The sequence below is a fragment of the Oenanthe melanoleuca genome, chromosome 2 (assembly GCF_029582105.1).
Source record: "Oenanthe melanoleuca isolate GR-GAL-2019-014 chromosome 2, OMel1.0, whole genome shotgun sequence".
NCBI classification, from domain to species: Eukaryota; Metazoa; Chordata; class Aves; order Passeriformes; family Muscicapidae; genus Oenanthe; species Oenanthe melanoleuca.
Window position 1 is genome coordinate 103,315,109 of NC_079335.1, and position 21,313 is coordinate 103,336,421.

The window sequence follows — 21,313 nt, forward strand, 5'->3', positions numbered from 1 at the left end:
TCTAAAATGATATTTCAAGTCATGGAAACATGAGTTTTCAAACCAGGAAGAAGAAAGAACTCTTTTGTTTCTTGATTGAAAGATTTTGGGGGGATGAGTGTTTCATTTTGCAAAGAAATTTGCCACAGGTTGACTCAGAACTGTTCATGAAGTTCTCCTGTGTCATCACCAATGACAAAGATTAGTAATTCTCTTTGTTCTCTATCTATAGAATAGCTAAGAGGGCATTTCAAAATCATACCACATGGCACATCTGCATGGAATAGTTGGGTGTAAAATGTGATTATTTTATGTATATTCCAGAAAATTCCTATGATAAATATACCTCTCTAAAGCCTTATTTTGGATTTATAGCTGCCTTCTTTTTTCTTTGAACACGATGTTTGCATGTGCATCAGCGTGTAGCCAGACCTTGCAAGAGGGAGATGGGTTTTGTCAGTGTTCTCTCTGCTTCTGACCTTTTTCCCCTGACCAAATCTGCACCCAACTGATGATTTTGCCACCCTCGACTGAAAGCAACGTCTGCTTTACAGCAGTTTAAAAAAAAGAAAAAAAACAAAAGTAAGAAAAAAAGCCTTTATGGTATAAATACAGGAAATAGGATTTTTAAAAGGCTTTTACAAAGATTTTAAGTGATTTTTCATGGGTTCTTTTTCAACTTCAAAGTGCTTTTCAAAGATTACCCATCAAAATCTTTACTGTACGCGGGTGGTAATTTAACAAGCGCTGCTTTTCCTGCACCATGCATGAAGAAGAAATGCCAGCAGGTCTGTCCCACAGCTCATCCTGCTCAGCCAGGTTTATGAGCTGCCACCCTTCCTGGTTTATGAGCCCTCCTGAGGGAGCTACAGAGCAATGCCTTCTCTCCCAAAGCCTGCAGGGAAAACCTTGATATCCATCTCCCTGTTTTGAAAGAGTTGATATGCACGCAGGGGAATATAAAGCTAAATTTCACAGAAGTATTTGAAGTTTCAGACCTTAACATCTGCCAAAGCTGCACCACTGTCTCAGCTGTGATAGACTCACAGGTTTTTAAGGCCAAGAAGGACCATTAATCTGATCCCCTGAATAGATAATCTGGCAAAAGCCATCATTACTCCAAAACAGGAATGATGTTTGCATCTGATTAAAGAATCCTCCAGACCTCCTCCAGAGTCTTGTAACTGTTCTTCTTCCTCCCCACCTGCTATTTCTGTTTCTTCACTCAATGCAATATACTTAATGCCCCACTTTGGCTCTGTGGGAAATAAATAATTTTGTTCAAACTATGCTGCTAAGTGGCCAGGCTATATCTGAATGCTGTAAAAAAACCTGAAACCAAACAAACAGAGGAAATTATAAGAAAAAATAGATATCCAAACCTATATGCTCTTTTGAAGATACATCAAATGAATATATGAATTCTCAGTACCACACCCTTCACCCAAGTTATTTTTAATGTGAATAAATAGACAGTATAGATGTTGCAGTTCCTACAGTCAGTACAGTGGAACAAAGGAGAGCCTTTGCCCATTAAAACCTAAAAATGCTGGAATATAATGATAACCATTATACTTTTTAAAATGTAATTTCATTCTTTGCTAACACAATATTTATAAAAACTACTGAGGGCTAAGTGGAGTTTAATAAATCTTCAAACCACAGCTACTTCATCATTTGGGAAACTGTAAAAGAGTTCAAATGTAGCTAGACCAGGAATGAATAATTCATAACAACAAGGTTAAGAATTTTGAAAGCTACAAACTTATCCAATAATGCCATAGCAATAACAAGGTATTGAAATTTTCTTACCTCCTTGCAAGAACTTCATGGGATAAACAATGGCATGATACCGGTCTATGCTTAGTGACACAAGGACGTAAGTTGAGGCATAGAGAAGGACCACCTGGGGCAGTAAGTAACAAGACAACAGTTGAGAAACATCTATTGCAGAAGGTGATGCCAATGAGAACTCTGAACTAGGAATGTTTCAAAACTTACTGGAAAAAAAAAAGAAAAGAAAAAGAAAAATCCCCTAGTATATTCACCCAGATACTTTTTCCTGTCCACAAAATTTATAAGATTTAATATGCTTTAACTGATGTGTTTCACCTTTAAATTAACATTTTGCTGCTAGAAAAGAATCTACACAGCTTTTTTGTCAGAGTTTCCTGCTATGGGGGCACAAAGCATGAGGTATTTATACCTGGAAGTAGCGAACGACCCTGCAAACGATATCAGGGGCCATAAAATCTCCGGTGTAGCGCCAGATGATGTCAGTCATTATGTTGATGAGTCCTGTGAATGAATCTATAAAGAAATTAAGTGAAGAAGCATTGAAAGAAGCAAATACATGACTTTAGGTGAACCACAGAGTCAGGTAGGACCCTTGGGATATATCAGCTCCCCAGTCCTAGAGGCAGTCATGCCATAACCACTCAGCCCAGTATTCTAGAGAAGTTGGGAAAGCCTCAGTAAACACCCCCTAATTAGTGTCTAAGTGTGTAGCTTGATTACAGCTGTGACAAATACTGAATTACTCAATGCCCTTTATTTTTTATCTGTTATTTCACTTTAAAAAGTCTCCTGCAAAATCATCTGGAGTGACAACCAAATGCTGCTAAAGTTAGTGGAAATTTTGTCAGGAATTAATTTGCAAACTTAATTAATTAATGACTAACTGTGCCTTGTCAGCTTGAAGTTAACCTACTTATGCCTGTACTTTTATATTTGCCAAATTATATAAACCTCAGGCTATCTTTTCTTTTTTCTTCTTTTTTTTTTTCTCCCACAAGAAAATCTAAAGAGATATTCCAACCTTTGTTCTGTTTCTTACTGAACAAGTGAGTGCTCACAAAGATGCGCATTTTACAAATGAATCACAAGAACTGGTACTTCTGTTTTACATATGGGTGATATTAAGTTTTGTCTTTAAAACCAGCTTCTCTCACTTGGACAAGATAAATGTTTTCAGTGTAGTCCATGGAAGAAAATGTGTACCAGTCCAATGTCCTGCCACTTCTAGTAACATGTCATGTTGCTCTTCTTGCACAGCTTACCACAAAGGGAGAAAACAGGTTAGGAAAACCTTTCATACAATTTTTTGGGATAAAACCAAACAATATGAACAAACAGTTTCAATATTTATTTAAAAAAAAATTAAAGTGATGAGATAAAGTGTTTCATTTTGCTGCCACCATTTTACCCATTCAAAAACCATCTCTGAAGTTTAGTGTGATAAAGATATTTTAACTCCCGTAACAGAAGACTTCGATTTGAAATTTATACCTTTGGAAACAAGCTATTTCAACAATTACAAAGAAATGTTTTGAGAAATAAACAGTTTGAGACAGTATTTCCAAGCAAAAAGGCATGTGTTTTGCAAAACAGGTTTCTTCTAAACCCTTCGAAATTAGAGAAATTCCAGATATTTCTTGTTGGCAATTGAGATTTCAGCTTAATGCTTCAGAAAATTGTTTTACTGAAAAGCCTGCTTTACTTCACTGGAAAATAAGGGGTATTTTTTCTGTATCAGTAATCCTTTATCTCGTCATTTTCTTCTTTCATTTATCTTCTTCTTCAAGGCTCAGTTCAAAATTAAATTCGTGTAACTTCATTGCCTCTCTCCTTATGACTACTGTTCAATTAATTCTGGTTTGTTCTTTATTCTCACAATGTTTCCCAGCCCCATTTTCTCTCTCTTCTGCCTCCAGAGAGAGCCTGGATCAGAGACAATTTCTGAAAGGAAGTCTGTTGTTTGAAACATTACATTAAATGTTCATTGATTAGGGTGATGGGATAAGGAATGATTGTCCCTCTGATGAGTACAGTGGCTTTGAGACTTTACTGAAAATACCGTAGGTATATAATTAAGGTGGTCACCACAGAGTTTAAGTGTTTCAAAAAGTGAAATGTATCCCCCAGCAGTAGTTCCAACCTTTCCCTTTCCCATTCCTTACTCCTGAATTATTGATCCACATTCTCTCTCTCTACAGTAATGAAATATATATTAGTTCAAAGTATTACACATCAATAGAGCTTCACCTCAGGGTATCCTCCTGCTTTTGATCATCTGAGCATCTGCCAAGCAGGTGCTAAATGAGGGTTCAGCATTCCTCAGGAGGGGGAGGGCGCAGGGGCTGCCCTCCTTCCTGCCAATCCCAGTGCTCTGAAGAGAAAAGAGAGGGAGAAGGGACAGCACCGCAGGTATCTCATCCTTTCCCTCTTCTCACAGCTGTCTTCCTATCCCTTTTCAGGAGAGTGCTTTAAAGGTGCATCCTGCAGCTGTGGTGGGAGATGGGACAGCATCCTGGTCGTTTCCTTCAGGTAAGCAATTTGGCAGTCCCAGACAACATACTTCCAGCTTACGTCCACGTCAGCTTTTTAGTTTGCATCAGGAGTGTGGTTTTTAACCTGTGGATGGCCCCCACCTCACTGGCTCATGTGATGGAGATACACAGGGGAATGAGCTTTTGTTCAGCTGAGGCTCGGCCCAAAAGTACTCTCCAGGGCTGCCCTCCTTGCATCCCACACCATGCAGCTGCCAGCCAATGCTCAGGCTCAGGAACCATGGCAAAGTTTATGCAGCAGAAGCAGATTGCTCTCCAGAAATACAGAATATGGATATCAGCTCTGTCTTTTTCATGCTACAGATCTCTACCCATCATGTGTCATTACCTACAAATATATCTATAGCCTTAAATACTTCAGGAGCTTTAAAGACAACTCAGAATTGTTTTTCCCTTGAGAGCTGTTGAGTGAGGTTTTTCAGGTGACTGCAGAGGCTTTTAAATGAAGCTTAAACTTCACAGCATTTTTGTGCTGGAAGCCTCAGCTCATCTCCCCCAGCAGTATGTTTTAAGAGTTCCCTGTGCTGAATTTCAGAATTGCTGTGGAGGGCTCAGCATGTGCCTCTGAACACAACACACACATGCATACCAAAGCCAATGCACCCAGCTGTCCGTGTGGGCCAAATTTAGCCAGATTTCTCAATGCCCTTTAATTATAGAAACATTCTCCCACTCAATGCCCTCATGCTCTCCTCAGGTTTTAGAAATATCTCTTGTCTTTTCAATCCTAAAAGCAAACCAGACTAATTTTTCTCAGAGGATTGTTCAGTCCTCTGCTGCCTGCTTCAGAGGGTGTTTCCTATCCCATCTCTGCAAAGGACCAGGTTCTCTCAGTATGACCACACACATCTCGAGGGTTTGTCCTGCAGACTTTACATAGGGTCACCAAGGAAATAATGTGCTTTGTGTCAATGATCAGACAGCATGAGGGGAAAATGCAGCAAACCTACAGATTATGACAAAGGATTGCTACATACTCTCCAGAGACACAAGTACCTAATGCAAAATTTTATTAGTGATTTAGACACTAAATGTGCTGCTCATTAATCTTTTATTTTATGCTTGTTCACACCTTCAATAACCAGACTTTATATTTTTCACACCTTCACAACATTTTTTCTTACAAGTCTCTTTTTGCACAAGGCCCCAGTGTGCCAGCACTATATACCTGGCACAGAGCTAATGAATTGCCAGCAGACCTTTTGCCACTGGTAGATGAATCCTCCTCATCCTATCATCTCAGATGCAATTATATCCATGACCACAGCATCTTGAAGTCCTCATTTTCCATGTAATTTTAGTTGCTGTAGTAGAGGTCAGAGCATGGAATTCAGCCGGTTTCAGCAAAGAGATCTCAGCAGATCACACATTGCCTGGCTGCTTTTGGCAAGCTTACACCTCAAACTATGTCACTGGGTACAGAAAGCTGACATAGCCAATACATTGCTCTGAACCTCAGTGTTCTCATCCTCATGACTTTGAGTATCCTCACCGCTCTTTACAAAGCTGGTGGTTCGCGTGTTAAATACCTGTGTTCTTTCACTGATGAATGTTTCTGGGCCAAACAGCACCAAGATAATTTCTGAAAACTATCCTAAACAACCTTCACTCATAGGTGTATGCAAGTTTATCATTGCCACTGCCTTCTTAATAATATTCTAAATTCTTTTACTAAGCAGTGGTGTGTTTACTGTCATACTGTGTCACCATTGCTAGGCAGCAGTGGGGTTATAGGCCCATTTAATTACTCAGAAAAATAGGCAGAAATTCTATTAATGAAATGTATTGTCTTTTGATACAAAATAAAGATGCCAGCAAATGATAATTTGTGACTTTTAAGCCAGATGTATATTCAAAGGAGGATACAGATGAAACAATTGCTTGTTGAAAAGAGTGCATGGTACTAGTGTGATAGGAATGGAAGACTTGCAAGTCTCTCTCCCTCAAGTTCGCTCTTGAGCGAGAGTGGATTTTCTGTAAATAAATGTAAAAGAAAAATTCCATGATATTTCAATAATAAGAAAAAGTAGAGGGAGATAGGGAGTAAAGATGGCTTTGCCTGGGCAGAGGGAGAGAAGAACAGCTTTATGGTGTTTGAGGACTGGCTCTGGCCATGGTGGTGACAGGGAGGAGGCAGATAAAGGTTTATAGATCTGTCCAGTTGCACAAAAGCAAAACAAGTGTCTGCCTTTACAAACCTGTCAGCATTTCAAAATGCAGCATTTTTAGACAGCATTAATCAAAAAGACCAAGAAAATTGGCGTGTTGTTCCCAGAGGAGACTGAGGCATGCCAAATATAGAGCTACAGCATCTGTTGTTGGGAAATATGTCAGGTACTGAAATAGTCTGTGAAAATCCTAGGCCCAAAAGGCCAACATAACCCAAGTTTCTCTCATGTTCAGAAAAATGCCTTTGGATTTTATTATGGGCATGACTGAGTGCTGGCTTGCCTCTATACTTTTGAACCCAGGAACCACTTGGTTCAAGGAGGTGATTGCATTAGTGTGATGGGTGCTGCATCATATGACATTGATCTCAGAAATCTCTGATCTCAGAAATTAAAAAAACTGCCCTTGGAGGAACAAATCTGAATTTCATCTTGCTGTTGCTGTGAGTGAAACTAATTTTTGTGTCAAAAAGCCCTCCACAGAGAAAGAAGTCCATTATAGAAAGCAAATGGAGGTAATTAGCAATCTGGCATGGAAATAGACAGGTTACAACTGTCTCAGATATGTTCACATAAAGTCATTGACTTGATGGTATTGCCAAAGGGATGTACCTGTGCAGACTTCAGGGTATTCCTTTCATTAAAACTACGAAGGTTCAGACAAAAAATCAGCACTAACAAAAACTAGCAAGTCTACAGGAAAATATCTCTATGATTTGATTATAGTACTGACACTACTCTTCCCTCCAGACACTTTACCTGAGGACAAAAGTTTTTCTGTCAGAAATGGAGAGCAGATTGCTGGTAAGCTGTGATGGGTTAAAAAGATCCACATGTCATCTCAGCTGCAGTTTCATTTTCCCCTGATGAGAGCAGTTCTATTAATTTGGATGTGGTGATCCATGATTTCTTGGTGAAGCTGTGCCTCTTACTAAAATATCCTCTCTCTTTCCATGTCACTTACAGAGTGATTCCATTTTAACAAGGTATATCTTGTTCTGCTTTGTAGACAGCACCAAGTTGCATAAGACAACACCTTTTGTAAGGCAAGACAAAGAGTGCAAGTTTCTGATCAGGGCTGAGCATTTCATATGGCTCTTTTTTTTTTACACCTTGTGATATACATTCCTGTCACCTACCACTCCCCAAGGAGTGTATCCTCTGGAAGCATCAGAACAGCAGTTTGCTAACACCTGCCTGCAACAGCGATAGACCCTTAAAAAACAAAAGTGGCATCATTGCCCTATGATGGTCCTGTCCATGATTTTTGAACTGATGAGGCAGCCACGGCTCTCTGACCTTGCTGCTCTGTATCGTGCTTGATGTGCTGTCAGCTAATCAGAGTCGGTGCTGTGAACTTGCCTTGCAAGTTAGCAGAACCCATATCTGATATTTCTACAGGCAAGCAATTTTAATTAGGTGTTCTTAGAGGTCTTGGAGATTGGCTTTAGTACAGGCACAGGACAGAGAGAGCAGGAGAAGTTGCCCTACCTCTTGCAAACACCCCTAGATCTGGTTTTCTCCCACTCTTCCCATAGTCTGTGCTTTCCACTGAAAATTTCATAGGTGGCTTTGCAAGTATTCACTGCGCTAGAAATTTGTAACCACATTTCCTAAAACATCTACCTAGCCCACTCTCTCATTCAGATGCTGATAGTGAAATAGGTTGTGTCCCTCATCTGGGTATCTATAGGACAATATACTCACAAGATACTTAGAAGATGCCTTTTCAAATTATGACATTTTAGCTCTTCAAATGCTGAGCTGTGACAGCCTGGTGTGTGGCCTTTCCATGCAGCCATGGTGCAGTGAGGGGCTGTGTGTGGAGCAGGGTGGGTGCAGGGGCAAGAGTTGCCCTCGTGCTTTGACAACTTATTCCTCCTCTTCACAACCCCTCCAGGTGCATATATCTGAGTTTATGGTCATTTGCAGCCCCTTGCTCCAGCACTGCAGAGCATCTGGACTCCATGCTGGAGACAGGGCCATAGAGAGAATGGTTGACAACCCCAGGAGCTGCCATGAATCTGCCCATCTTGATTTTGACAATTGTAGAAGTGTTGGTATGAAGCAGATATGATTGAGCTTATGCAGTGCAAGAATCCCAGCTCTCTGCCAGAGAATCTCTGGTGAGAAAGTGTGAGCCAAAATTAGGGGTGCACTAAGTTTTTATGAGGAATCAGCAAGGATATCCACAAACACTTGGTTCCATTGTGGTGCCTGTATTGGAGCACATATTTTGCATTGGAGCAGCAATTTTGCCACAGGAACCAACAATGTGTACTATGCCGTTCTTGAGCATTTTCTCCTTCAGCCTGGAACAAATGTAATGTATGAAGCAAAATACACTTGAAAATTCTCAAGGGAAAACCTGTTCAATTGACCTGTTAAAGCTATGTGGGTTTTTTTGTGGCAGAAGTGGTGCTTTCTTTCTCTTTCTGACTCATAGGAAGTGACAGGAAATTTTGTTGAACTGCGTCAGCATTTAATTTATTTGTTGCATTTCTTATATTTCTGCTCTTGATCCACTTTCTCATGTGATGAGGCGGGCCTTCTTAGGCTAGATGTTGTAAAGGATCGATGCAATGATGTCGCAGCCTCACTCCACAGCTCATCCAGGTTGAAAGATGAAAGGCTGAGAATAGCATATACTGCATGATACCAACCTCTTAAGAAACAGCACTTACAAGAGAGCTGGAGATCAGGTCTCTAGGAACTAAAATTCAACATGCCCTGCCATTGTGAAAGGCACTGAGGTTTTGGTTAATTTTCCTTTATTAATATATCTCTTCCTACCATTACTTCCTACTGCACAGTTGCTGTGGGGATACAGCTGGAGGGGGCTGGACTGATCCAGCAGTTCTGCAAAGAAGAAGCATGGCACCCACCAAAACAGGGCAGGATAACAGGAACAGCAGCAGCACATCAAATGCAGGTGGGGGGCAGGGGGGGAATGGGCAAAAAGGTGGGCTGGGTCACCACATCAGCAGTGTCTCAGTATTCAGAAAAACTGGTTCCTCCCACAAAGTTTAAGCACTGACAGGAGAATTGTTTTCTTGTAAACCAGGATGTATTATGAACCAGTCAAGAAAGTAAAGGCAAGTAATTTTCATTCAGAAGTCCCCTTCTTCAGACGTCTGTGGATACAATGGTCTGGGATTGGCAGTTACCCTTAGGGGGAATATGTGGGAGCAGATGGAGTTGGTGATAATTCTGAACATTATTTAGAACAAAGTTTCCTCTTCCCATCTTGTGTAACTTGCACATAGATGAGACCACTGTCTACTATATGAAATATTATTCTGTTGCATGCAGTTGTTCAATGGTTCAGTCTGTGTAAAGAGAATGTGTCTCAATGCAAATGCAGAAGACACACTCCTGTGGATCAATTTGTTTTACTTAAACACAGAAAAAGAAGAATATGACTCCTCAAAAGACAAAGGAATCACATTGTTTGTAATTCATTGATGCTGTATATATTTCAAGTGGTGCCTGTACTTATAGTATTTTCCAGAAAAAAATTTACCTTCTGAAATACCAAGTACCAAACCATTCCATTTTTAATTATTTCCTTTCCCAACATCTTGTATATAGATGCTTCTGCTATTTTCTCTGAATCGTCTATAGTGATCCTTTTGCCAATACTTTACCTCAAGAATTTGAAGGACTGCAGATTCCTATCTTGGTCAGAACAGAAACTGCACGATTATTCTCATCTAAAAATGTGGACTATCCTAGGAGTATTTTCTGTTGGTGTAGTTCAGGCACCCAGGTCAGTATAGTCATTGATTATCCACACTTCCAATGCTGCCTTGGTTGGCTCAGATATTGTTGATGCAGATACTTTAGTTGAACTAGGAGTGGTAAGTTGTTTCTTCCCTCACAGCAAACTGTAAATTAAGACTCCCATGGTGCTCAAGCAGTGACATTGCATGCTGCAGCTCAATTTTTGTTGATGCTTAGGCTTTCCATTACAGAATAGTAGAATAGTGTTCATTCCCATTTTTGTGTCTGCTTTGTCTTCCCTGGTGGTTGCTTATAGCATGAACAAAAGCACACTGGTAAGTGTCATTGGCAAATTCCCATGCAAAATCGTCATATGGAAAAGGTAGATAGGCAAACCCACACTAAGCTGTTTTCCATTAAATATGCTGCAATGCCAGAATAGGCTGAAAATTCATTACATGTGGTCTGGATCTCAGTCCTGAAATTGACCTGAATGTGGCCAAAATGGACTTCTGAGCATTTGGTCTTAATAGAGCAACTAAGTCTCTGTAGCACATGATATCTTTGACCTGAATTCCATAAATCCTATTAATGCTGTGTAAACATTTGCTAACCAGCTAGGCAATGGAATTAAAGGAAGTGACTCTCCAGAGAAAACCTGTAAAACATGTGAACGTGAGTTGGACATTTTGACAGGTGATGAATCACCACATGAAAATCTTGGATGCGTCATCCTACAGCCCTTTGAAAAGAAGGGTAGAAGGAAATGTATTGGTGTTATTGTTAGTGGCACAAATGTGTCACTAACACATTTAGTGACACAAAGACAATCTAAGTAAATAAATATCACTGCTTTAATATGCAAGAGGGGACCAGAAAAACCCTAATCTTCTTAATGTAACTTTAGTGCATGCAAAGGCTATTTTCAGAATAATTTCTGTTAGATTGCAACTAGATGTGCTGCAGTATAGATGATGGACTAAAAGGTACTAATGATGTATTTGTACTTTTAATGTCGAAAGTTTAAAGTCAGATCTTTTAATGGGAAATAATGAGACCCTAAGTGATGATTTCAAGTAAAGTGTGGTCATTATGGCTATGCTGTTGGCAGCACCACGCTTGTGTAATCCTGTTTAGCAAACTCCACACACCTACCTATATTTAACAATAGAAGTCAAACTCTCATGTAGAGTAACTGTTAAATAAATGTCCTCTATGTCAGGTGACAATTCTGCCTGGATATCCATCAGGGAGTCATAAAATTTAGAGGTAATGTTTTCCAAGTAATTCAGAAAAAAATCCATTCCCCCCCTTAATGTGAAATGTTGGACCCAAAGGATTTATCTGCCAAACAGCTTTTATTAAAAACAAAACAAAAAAGAAACAGAGCACAACTGTCATTAGGATTTGAAAGTCTGAAACAGGCTGAAGATAGGAAAACCATAATTAGTCCTTCAGGACCACATAACAATTCTGTAGGTGTCAAAATAAGAATTAAGACTTCCTATAAACTGACATAAATTGGCACAGCAAAAATTGGCACTGTTGCTGATGTAGAAAATGCATGGCTCATTTCATTGAATGTCAAGTATGTCTACAAAGTATATTCAGGGCCACCACTGGGCCACAGGAAAGACTATCAAAATAACTTTCCTAAGATTATCAAAATAACCTGCCTAAACCATCCTCATGTCTAGTTTTGCTCTGGAGCCCTGTAGAAAACCCTGAGTTCACCTCTTGCCCTTCATGTTTCCCTGTGCCTCACTACATGCAACAAGAATAAAACCACACCTGCTTGCACTCTGCTTTGTTGGAAAAGCATGGTATTTTGAAGAAAGTAACTTGTGAAAAGATGCATTAAACAGGACCGTTGTTGTTCCATCAAGACATAGAGATGCTGCTGATCTGTTTTCCCAAACTATGTCAGTGATGTGAATAAAGTCTGTGCCTATGCTCCCCATGCACCATATCTGGACTGTGGCACTGCAGGGAGCTGGTGCATCAGATGTCATCAGTGTAGCCAAGTCAGACCCCTCTGACAGTGCTGTATGTAGACACTCCTTCCCTGGGTTCCCAAAGGGTTCAAACCTGAGGGCACAAAAAATCCTCCAAGACCTACAGAGAGCTTCACTATAATGGAGTCAAAGTTCCCCACCAATGTCAAAATTATTTGGATTTCATCTAAATTTTAGTTTAAGGGCCAAGCCAGCCAGCCAGAAGCTGTGTCAAGGTTGCAATCACAACCCAAAACTGAAACTCCAGCATGCTAAAATCATGAAACACAGTCTTTTCAAAATGTCTTCTTCTGACCAAAAAATGCTTGAGTAGCTTTGAGATTAATAACCAGATATTTGGATTTTCCCTGAAGGTAATTCGCTGAGATTGATTGACTACAAAGAGTGTAAACAACTACTCTAATTTGAAAGCTAAAATCAATTGACTTGTGCCTTTTCCACATCCTGTCAATCAACATCCTAGTAAAGTACTTCTGAAATTGGCATGTCTTCCCAAATGATAAATGGATATGAAGTTTTGTGTTTATTTACAATTCACACAGAAAATGTAACTGTGGGAAAATATTCATGAAGATCCAAGTATGTTTATCTACATCTAAATCAATGAATGGTCAAGAAAGGGATGTGAGTATTTTTACAAACATCTTGGAATCATAGAATTATTTAGGTTGGAAATTACCTTTGTGAGGAAATTACCTTTGTGTTATAAATTTGAAAAATTTATAACCACTGTAATTTCAAGAACATTTTCTGCAAGGCAATACGTATTGTGGAAATATTGTTAGCTAAAAACAATGCTAACCTACCAAAGCATTCATATAAAAATGTATTTGGTATACTAATGAGTGAGTGTTTAAGGATTTGGAAATAGAGTTGAAAATGCAAAACTCTGTCTTACAGGAGAACATTCATTTGTGATGTTTCAGAATGGTCAAATTAATCTTGAGCAAGAGTGAACTATTTTGTTTGTGATAGTATCTGCGCACAAAGAGGTCCAACAGAAGAACTCAAAATCATTTCCTTTTACTGATCCTTTCAAATTCACGTTGACATTATAAACCATGTAAGTAGAGCACAGAGATATTTAAAAGCATACCTCCAAGAGGCATAGTTTTGGAAGCACAGCTTTGTTTTTCCAACGATCTTGTTGAATCAATTTTTTCCAGTCTATTTGTGTTAGCTGGGTAGAGGATTTACAGAAATGCAATTGTGTATTGTAATTTGACTTTGATCACAGTAATTTTCTTTCTTGTGTCTCCCAAGCAGTCCTCTAGAAAATACAGCATTAATGGTATGCAGCAGTGGATATTGAACTGCTTGCATGCCACTCAGGCAGCTCATAAAAACATTATTAAAAAGCAAATGCCCTTTGTGCTCATAAACTACACAAGCTGAAGTGCCTTAATACTTCTAATGCATTGTAATATAGTGAGATGTGCTCTCTTGGAGTTGGTGTTGTGGCTTTCCAGCTGACATCTTGTGATCTTCTGCCAGTCACCATGGTTTGGTTTGACTCTGACTCTTCTTCAAGTTCAAGAAGTCAGGAGTCTGAGCGTGGCTTGCTGGAAGCTCAATGTCTGGCAGGTGGCACATACATTCTTTCTGGAGCAATCTCATCTCCTACAGAAGAAACCTTTTCCCTTCTTCTAATGAGTGTTCTCCCAAACCACGGAGGCTCTGGAGATGCCCAGTCCTGCAAAGGGGCTTTGGCTCACCTGCTAATGTGAATCTGCTCCCACGTTGAGAGTTCTGGGAGACCTGTGAAGGCCACAGAGGGCAAGAGTGCTTTCTGTGGCCACATGCTGTGTGTGCTTTACCAGGTAGAACAATAAAGGAACCCTTTAAAGATAATCCTGATATTTACTAAGAAAGTAGCATAGTGCTTTATTTCCTGGTTGGGTTAAACAGCAATCTTCCCATCTCCTAAAGTCATCCCTTGCCCAGCAACATCCATGAATGCTATGTTCAGACATATGAGTTTTCTCCTTTACCTGAAGAATCAGAAGCACATCTGAGGATGTGCTTTCTCTCAAAATCAGAACTTTTGTAGGTGACCTGGTGTGGACGCCATTGAAACCTCAGGCTCAAAATGGCGAGGGCTTGAAACTTTTCTCAGGCAGGGAAGCTCCCAGGCTGAAACAGTTTCTCTCTCATGCAGAGGAGGTTTTCCCAGGCTTGAGACAGTTTCTCAGTTCCAGCCTGAGCCTTTCCCAGGGTGATAACGCTGGGGAAAAATAAAAAGGAACTAATAAAAAGATCAACACCTGTGCTTCGATGATAAACAGTTCTCACGGTTTGTGAGAAAGTTTTGTTTTCTTCGATTATCCAATAGACTGCTGTTCTGTTTGTAGTTTGCGGAACACACTATAAGAATGTGGTCCGCAGTTCAATAAACCGCTTCTTTAGCCACCCAGCTAGAGGAGTCCATGTCGTTATTTCTGCGAAATACATCGCGAGTAGCGACAACCTGGAGCTTTCCCCAGAAAGAGAAGAGCAACAAGACTTGCTGTAGAGTTCAACAGCTAAGTATTACTAATCCTTACAGTGTGATGGGAAATTCTTTTACCGTTTTTATTTTCTGCAAATGTTGGTGTTACTATCTTCAACTTTTTTTCTATCTTGCCTAGTTCTTTTGTAAACTAAACATTAACTCACACTGTCAACAGGGTCCAGGTTTTGTGGCCTTAAGAAATATTTCTCCAAATTTGCAGTTAAAAAGGATGCAGGATATGTTGGAACATCTAAGACCTTCACACAGACAATAGCCGCCATTCTAGTCAGTATCAAATTGTCAACATATGATTTATTTTTTCAGTTGGTCCCAAGATCTTTATCCCAAATAACAATTTCTCTATTGGCTCACAATTTCCCCTAAAATGGAAATTACTTTCCCTACTGGTGTATTTTGGTGTATTAGGGACTCCCCTTTAACAGTGAGTAAACTGTACCATCTTCATTTTCTCCTCTCCACTGCTCCCCTCCACATCCCCCCTTTCCAGCTCGGAATGTAGATATTTGATTTGGATAACCTTGGTCTAGATAGGAGTGTGAGTGTTCCTTCCAAAAGAGCATTTACAAGTTACTTTCAATGGAGTTTATGCCTCTGCTGTAACGAAAAGAAGTTAGTAGTCAGAGGGCTGAAATTCAGTTTTTAATACAAAGTTGTTTCGTGCTCCATGCCTTTGGACATGGTAGGCACTTACAGTAAGATAACTTCAGACTGCAAAGCATGATTTTAATGCCATTACTGACAGAAAATCCATACTTGAGGCAATATACACACACTTTTCACTGCCCCAGACACAGTGCAAACCAATTCCATGCTGATTTCCATCAACCATCCATTTTCTCCAAGGCCTCAGAAGATGACCAACACTGAACCTTGTGTCACCCATTCTACTACCAGTACTGAGGTACTACATGCCCACACTAATCAAAAACTTCCTGTTTAACAAGCATTTGGTAGACATATAAGTGCCTTTGAGAAATAATACCTGAGGGGTGCAAAAGGTAGTCTATTTTGAACAAACTCAGTTGGTTTATTTACTGCATAGAGGGCAAACTGGGAATTTGGGAGGCGCTTGTTAAATACCATGTTGTGGTGTCCCATTGAACTTGGCAAGCTGTAAGTACCAGCATACTCAGGCAGGGAAACTTAGAGACAGTCTTCACTTAAAACCGGATGTCAAAGGCACAGGATACATTACTGATTTGTTTGTCTAAGAAGTTTCAGTGTTTGAGAGAGAAGATTCTACAGCATATTATGAAAGGACACTTCAGAGAAACTAGGTTGATGTGCAAGTGATGTGATTGTCACTTCTTAATATTAGATGATACACTTTGGCAAAGCAAAGATTTCAGGTGGGGAGTTTTATCATTGTGCAGTCTTTTGTGCATTAAAATTTCATTATAGTTTGTGTTTTAGAGCAATGAGATTTGCCACTAATAACTCTTTGACACAAAAAAACTTCTTTGATATTTGAGTAACACAACACTATAAAACCTCATCAGAGCAGATCATCAGAGATTGGAGATGCATGGAGATGCATGTACTGTTAGTAGTCTTCATGGGTCTCATGCTCCCAGGACTGTGAGGATTATTCAAATGGAGTGTGCCATCTAATAAGCTCAGTACTTAAAATGTGTCAAGCTTGCTGTGTGCCTGCATTTGCTTCTGACAGGGATAAGAAGGAATCCAAATTTAAATTGATTATCTGAATGAAAGATGGAAGAAGTGTTCATGGTATCTTCCTTTCAAAAAGATGAACAAAAACCACAGAAACACTCTTACTTTACCAGGGTTATGTACAAAGTTGTCTTCAGGAGTAGTGACACTAGATTCCGTGCTAAGGATGAGGGAAAAAGCCACTCTGCTTTTCAGCCCTTTTAGAGCGAATCTGCTACCAACTTCCATGAGCAAACAGTTGTGACCTTGCATTTCTTAAGAAAAGGGTTTAAATAAGAGAGAATGTCCCCTTGATTTCTAAAAGCTTTGCATGTTTCATTAAAACAAAGATGACTGAGCAGCAAATGGTATTTCTTGTATTTCAGCTGGCTTATCAGATATTGCTGGAGAGACAATTTTATAACAAGCATTGAAATTACCATATTTAATATACCTTAAATTTTTTCTATGGACTTATTAGTAATATAGCAGCAACTCCAGAACTCCCATAACATATTAGAAAACCAGTGATTATACAGTCCCTATCTCTGCAGGATGGAAAAACCATTTTCTAAGAGGGCTCACTCACCATTCTTTCCGTATATGGTATCAGCTCCTGATTTTCTCCCTGCCTATAGGAGCTGGAAATGAAGATGTGTAGAAATCATTCTTCCATTCAAGACTAGAAAATGTCCATCAAGAAAACCAATACCATCTCAAAACGTGTACAGGCTTTTGGTTGTGTTTTTTTAAGAAACAAATAAACATATCTATTTTGCCATTTATCTTCAAGTTCACACAATGTCAAAGCAAACTGTTCCCTCATGCAGACAGCCCCTTGTCCCCCTCTTCTAGTGCAGGTTTCTGGCATATTTGAATATTTTGTCTATTGTTCTATTTTGCTAGATTACAACGAAAGTTAAAATTTCTTGCAAGAAAAAATGTCTTTTGTTTGTTATCAGTAACGTCTAAGAAACTGGCATATCAATCACTTCTTCTTTTCAGTGGTGTTCCTTAAGAACTAGCAAGAAAGTTTGACTTCTGAATGAAATGTTTGGAGATTTTTCCAGATGTAATTTCCATCATGTTTTGACTGTTCATGTTCTTCTTAAGCAGGTCTTCACTCTTCTTTCTTGTTTGCTACTGCCTCCTAACATAATAGGAGTGGGCAAACATGTGACTTACCTGCAAGTCTCTGTTGGATTTCAGGGCTATGGTGAGTGTGTCGGTGTGTGTGTATTACATACGCGCAAAAACAGAATCAGATCCACGTTGCATCCTTCAGAAATTTCAGGTGGTTCTTTCCACCAATGCAGTGGGGCATAGCACTTACATGCACTGAACTCAACAATCTTGAAGTTCTTTCCTAACCTAATTGATTCTATGATCCTAAAGATTATCCTTTGGGGCTAGTCATGAAGCTGTAGTGTTAATGCACAGGTTTGGAGTAATATTTGCCACTTAAACTACACTTTTGTTCCATATCCCGTTTAGATCTCTGCAATTACCTCAATGGACATTGCAGAAAGTTGGGGGCAGTCTATTCTCCCTAGTAACAAGCAATAGAATGAGAGAAAATTGTGCCAGGGGAAATTTAGTTTGAATATTAGGAAATACTTCTTCACATAAAAGAAGCATTGGTCAAGAATTGGAACAGTCTGCCTAGGGAAGGGGGTTAATCACCATGCCTAGAAATATTTAAAAGACATGTAGATGTGATACACCAGGGATATGATTTAGTGATGGAATTGGCAATGTTAGGTTGAACTTGATCTTTTCCAACCTAAATGATTCTGTGATTCTACGAACAAACTGTCTTTTGGGCGGTGCCTAGAAAATCTTGGACAAGTTCCAGATGGCAATTAAGAAACAAATCTGAGCACAATAGAAATAATCCTGCATTTTCCATCAGGTAACTTTGCTGTGCCTTGCTGTGCTTAAAAATAAATAAATGGGAAGGTTCTGAGAAGCACCTTCTCCGTAGAACTTTGTGTTTGGGGATGGGATTTGAGTCAGAGCCTTCTGAGATCTGGTTGAAATAGCAGAAGGTTAGATTTGTAGTTGTCAAAAATGAATAGCAATCCTGACATATTTGATGATGTACAAATACTGGAGGGATTTGTATAGTCAACTTTAGGGATCTAAATAAGGAATTGAATCCTCTGTGCTGTCAGTGAAACTTAAGCCCGAATATAAAGCTGCTTGGAGTGTTTTGCTTTATTGGCTATAAATTGAGCATGGGAAGGGTGACTTGGTGTCTTACATACCTACAGTGAGGACCCTAAAAAATGGTATGAATCATCCCTAAAATGAATACCAGAGTGCAAGAATGCAGTCATGAGATTTAATCCAAATATCCCTGTGACAATTATGTCCCATTTTTCTTCCCAGGACTGATGTCAAGAAGTGGGCTTTCTTCAGACCTACTTCTGTACAAATGGCAAGAGGCTAACAGGGCATCTGCCTTCCACTCTCCCTGCTATTACACAGAATCACAGAATATTCTAAATTGGAAGAGACTCTCAAGGATCACCAAGTCCAACTCTTAAGTGAATGGCCCATATGGAGATCAAATACACAACCTTGGTATTATTAGCACCAAACTCCCACCATCTGAGCTAATCTCAGTATAAATGATGTTGTATAAAACAAAAGGTGTAATGTTCCAAATAATAGTAACTTCCTCAGATCACAGGAGAAGGTCACAGATTAAAATTGCATTGGTCAAAACCCTGCAAATGTAAATTGTCACCTATGCAGTCAACCACCCAGTTGTAAGGCAACCAAAGTGCCTGAAAGATACTTGCCTAATCTGCATTTCACTCAGCTGACTAGAAAAGTCACCAAGATTAGAATTTTGTTGTTCTTTTTGCTATTTCTTTCAAATGCCACATGGCTGCATATGTGCCCAGACCATCCTGCATTTTTGTTTTACAGCCTGAAAGTGCTGTAGTTGCCCATACAAACATTTATAAACTCCACACAGCCCTACTGGTATCAGCAGAGCTGTGACAGTGTGGGGCTCAGCATAGGGTTAGGAAAATTACATTGCAGGTGAAAGTGGGGGTAAAAAGCTACCAGCAAAAAACCAAAAAAAAAAACCAAAAAAACAAAAAAACCAAAAAAAAAACAAAACAAAAAAAAAAAACCAAAAAACAAAAAAAAAAACAAAACCAAAAAAAACCCCTCCAAAAAACAAAACCAAAACCCAAAGAAAAAAAAAAACAAAAAAAACCCAAAAAAACCCAAAAAAAACCAGCTGAAAGGAAATGCTTTCATTTTAGTCACACAGATGTCTAGTCAGGAAAAACCTTTGTATGCAAAGATCTGAAGGAATGACAGCTTCTTTTGAAAGAACAGAAATAGGAAATGTGGATCTCCTATGTGGAAATCTGTGGGTGGGTAAGTGGAAGGCTGTGTGTGTCTATTGAAATGAGAAAACAATGCCTTTGATTAAGATAGGGCATAGAAGGTCCATTCATCACTTTTTATCCTTTCAGAAATGACTTATTAGCCAGGAAAAGCAAACAGAACAATTGATTCCATCTTAGTTTAAAACTGCATGATCTGGGATGAATTTGGGGAGATAGGATTGTCACTAAGATGTTATATTAATATTTCTTATTTCCTTTCTGAGGATGTTTAGGGGCTGAAAGTGTAGTGATGGCATTCAGAAACATTCCAGGATGACTTACCAGAAGTTTGGTGCCTGCTTATTATTTTAAACATATACATAAACAGCAAAGGAATAATCATTGCACACTCTATTGCATATTTATAGGAATGTTGTAGTTAGTTTTTCCCCTGATTTAGAAGCAAGAGGATTTATAGACTAAAGCCCATTAAGTCCCTAAAGGCTTTATAAAGAAATACTCAAAGACTTTGTACAAGAATCAACACATCTACTGAAAATACTTCATAACTCAAAAAAAATACAAACTAAAAAAGTATGTATCTGGCTTCAGAGTGTTAAAGTGATTGAGATGAAGCATGAAGATGATATGAGGGCATATCATCTTTGTTGCTAAATTCCCAGGTGGCCCACTGGAATATGAAAAAAAAACCCACATGACCATATCCTACATTAAAAGTGGTTCTGGAACTATTGACAAGCAGAGAGAGTGTGTCTGCTGTTTTGCATTTGCAGAGGGAAATACAGTTTATATCCCTAGGTGCTCTGAAAATTGCACTCTGAGTGCAATGCCAAAAAAATGCATGACAAACACACAAACTGTCCCGTTCCCCAGAACAATTTAGTACAGCATTTAGGTACTGCACTTTGAGGAAATAAAATACTTTTTTTCATTAGTTCTTCTTGCCTGTATGAACCTCAGCTCTGTACTTGGGTTTAAGCTGCAGAGTGATTTTTGATACCTGAAAGGGATCTGAAGACCACTGTTCACAGAAAAGAGACATAAAAACACTGGTTTATGGATGTCTCCCCAGTGGGTTGTGACTGCATTAATTATAAATCATGAATCATGGACATCTTGTTCCTGCATTTGTAAGATTAAAGTCGGCTATATAAATAAAAGTCATTACAGGGTTTTAAGGGGATGATGACTCTTGCTTCCAGGAGCAAATTTGGATAGCTCATTACTTTTATATTGCCACTAATGGGAGGAACACTGCATTGTACTCTTATAGTTACTGCACATCAGCTTCTTTTTCTTTTTCTTTTTTTTTTTTTTTTTTTTTTTTAATGGTGCCAGTGCTGCTTTTTCCTACTGCAGTGAGCTCCAGTGGATAAATTCTTAGCAAACACAAATATTGTGTCCAGCCCTGACACTTAGGATTTGGTTTGGAATTGGATTCTAAAGCAGAAGTTGTTGTCAGCAAACCTACAGCTCATTTCTGCATTCTCCAAATGTCCTATCCCTACAATAGCTCCCAGACAGCTTTTTGGGGTACCTC

General features: G+C 39.2%; 1 protein-coding gene across 2 annotated transcripts in view; it reads right to left on the reverse strand.

The window, feature by feature from the left end:
• Positions 1-21,313, reverse strand: part of NPSR1 (neuropeptide S receptor 1) — a 57,879-nt gene that overhangs the window by 16,996 nt on the left and 19,570 nt on the right. Inside the window, exons 3-4 of one of the 2 annotated variants that reach the window (XM_056484643.1) lie at positions 2,186-2,289; positions 1,792-1,885 (exon numbers count right to left, since the gene is read on the reverse strand). The exons of the other annotated variant lie outside the window; for it this stretch is intronic. Coding sequence (XP_056340618.1) covers positions 1,792-1,885; positions 2,186-2,289 — 198 coding nt within the window. The remainder of the gene's footprint in view (positions 1-1,791; positions 1,886-2,185; positions 2,290-21,313) is intronic. 2 annotated transcript variants of the gene reach the window in all.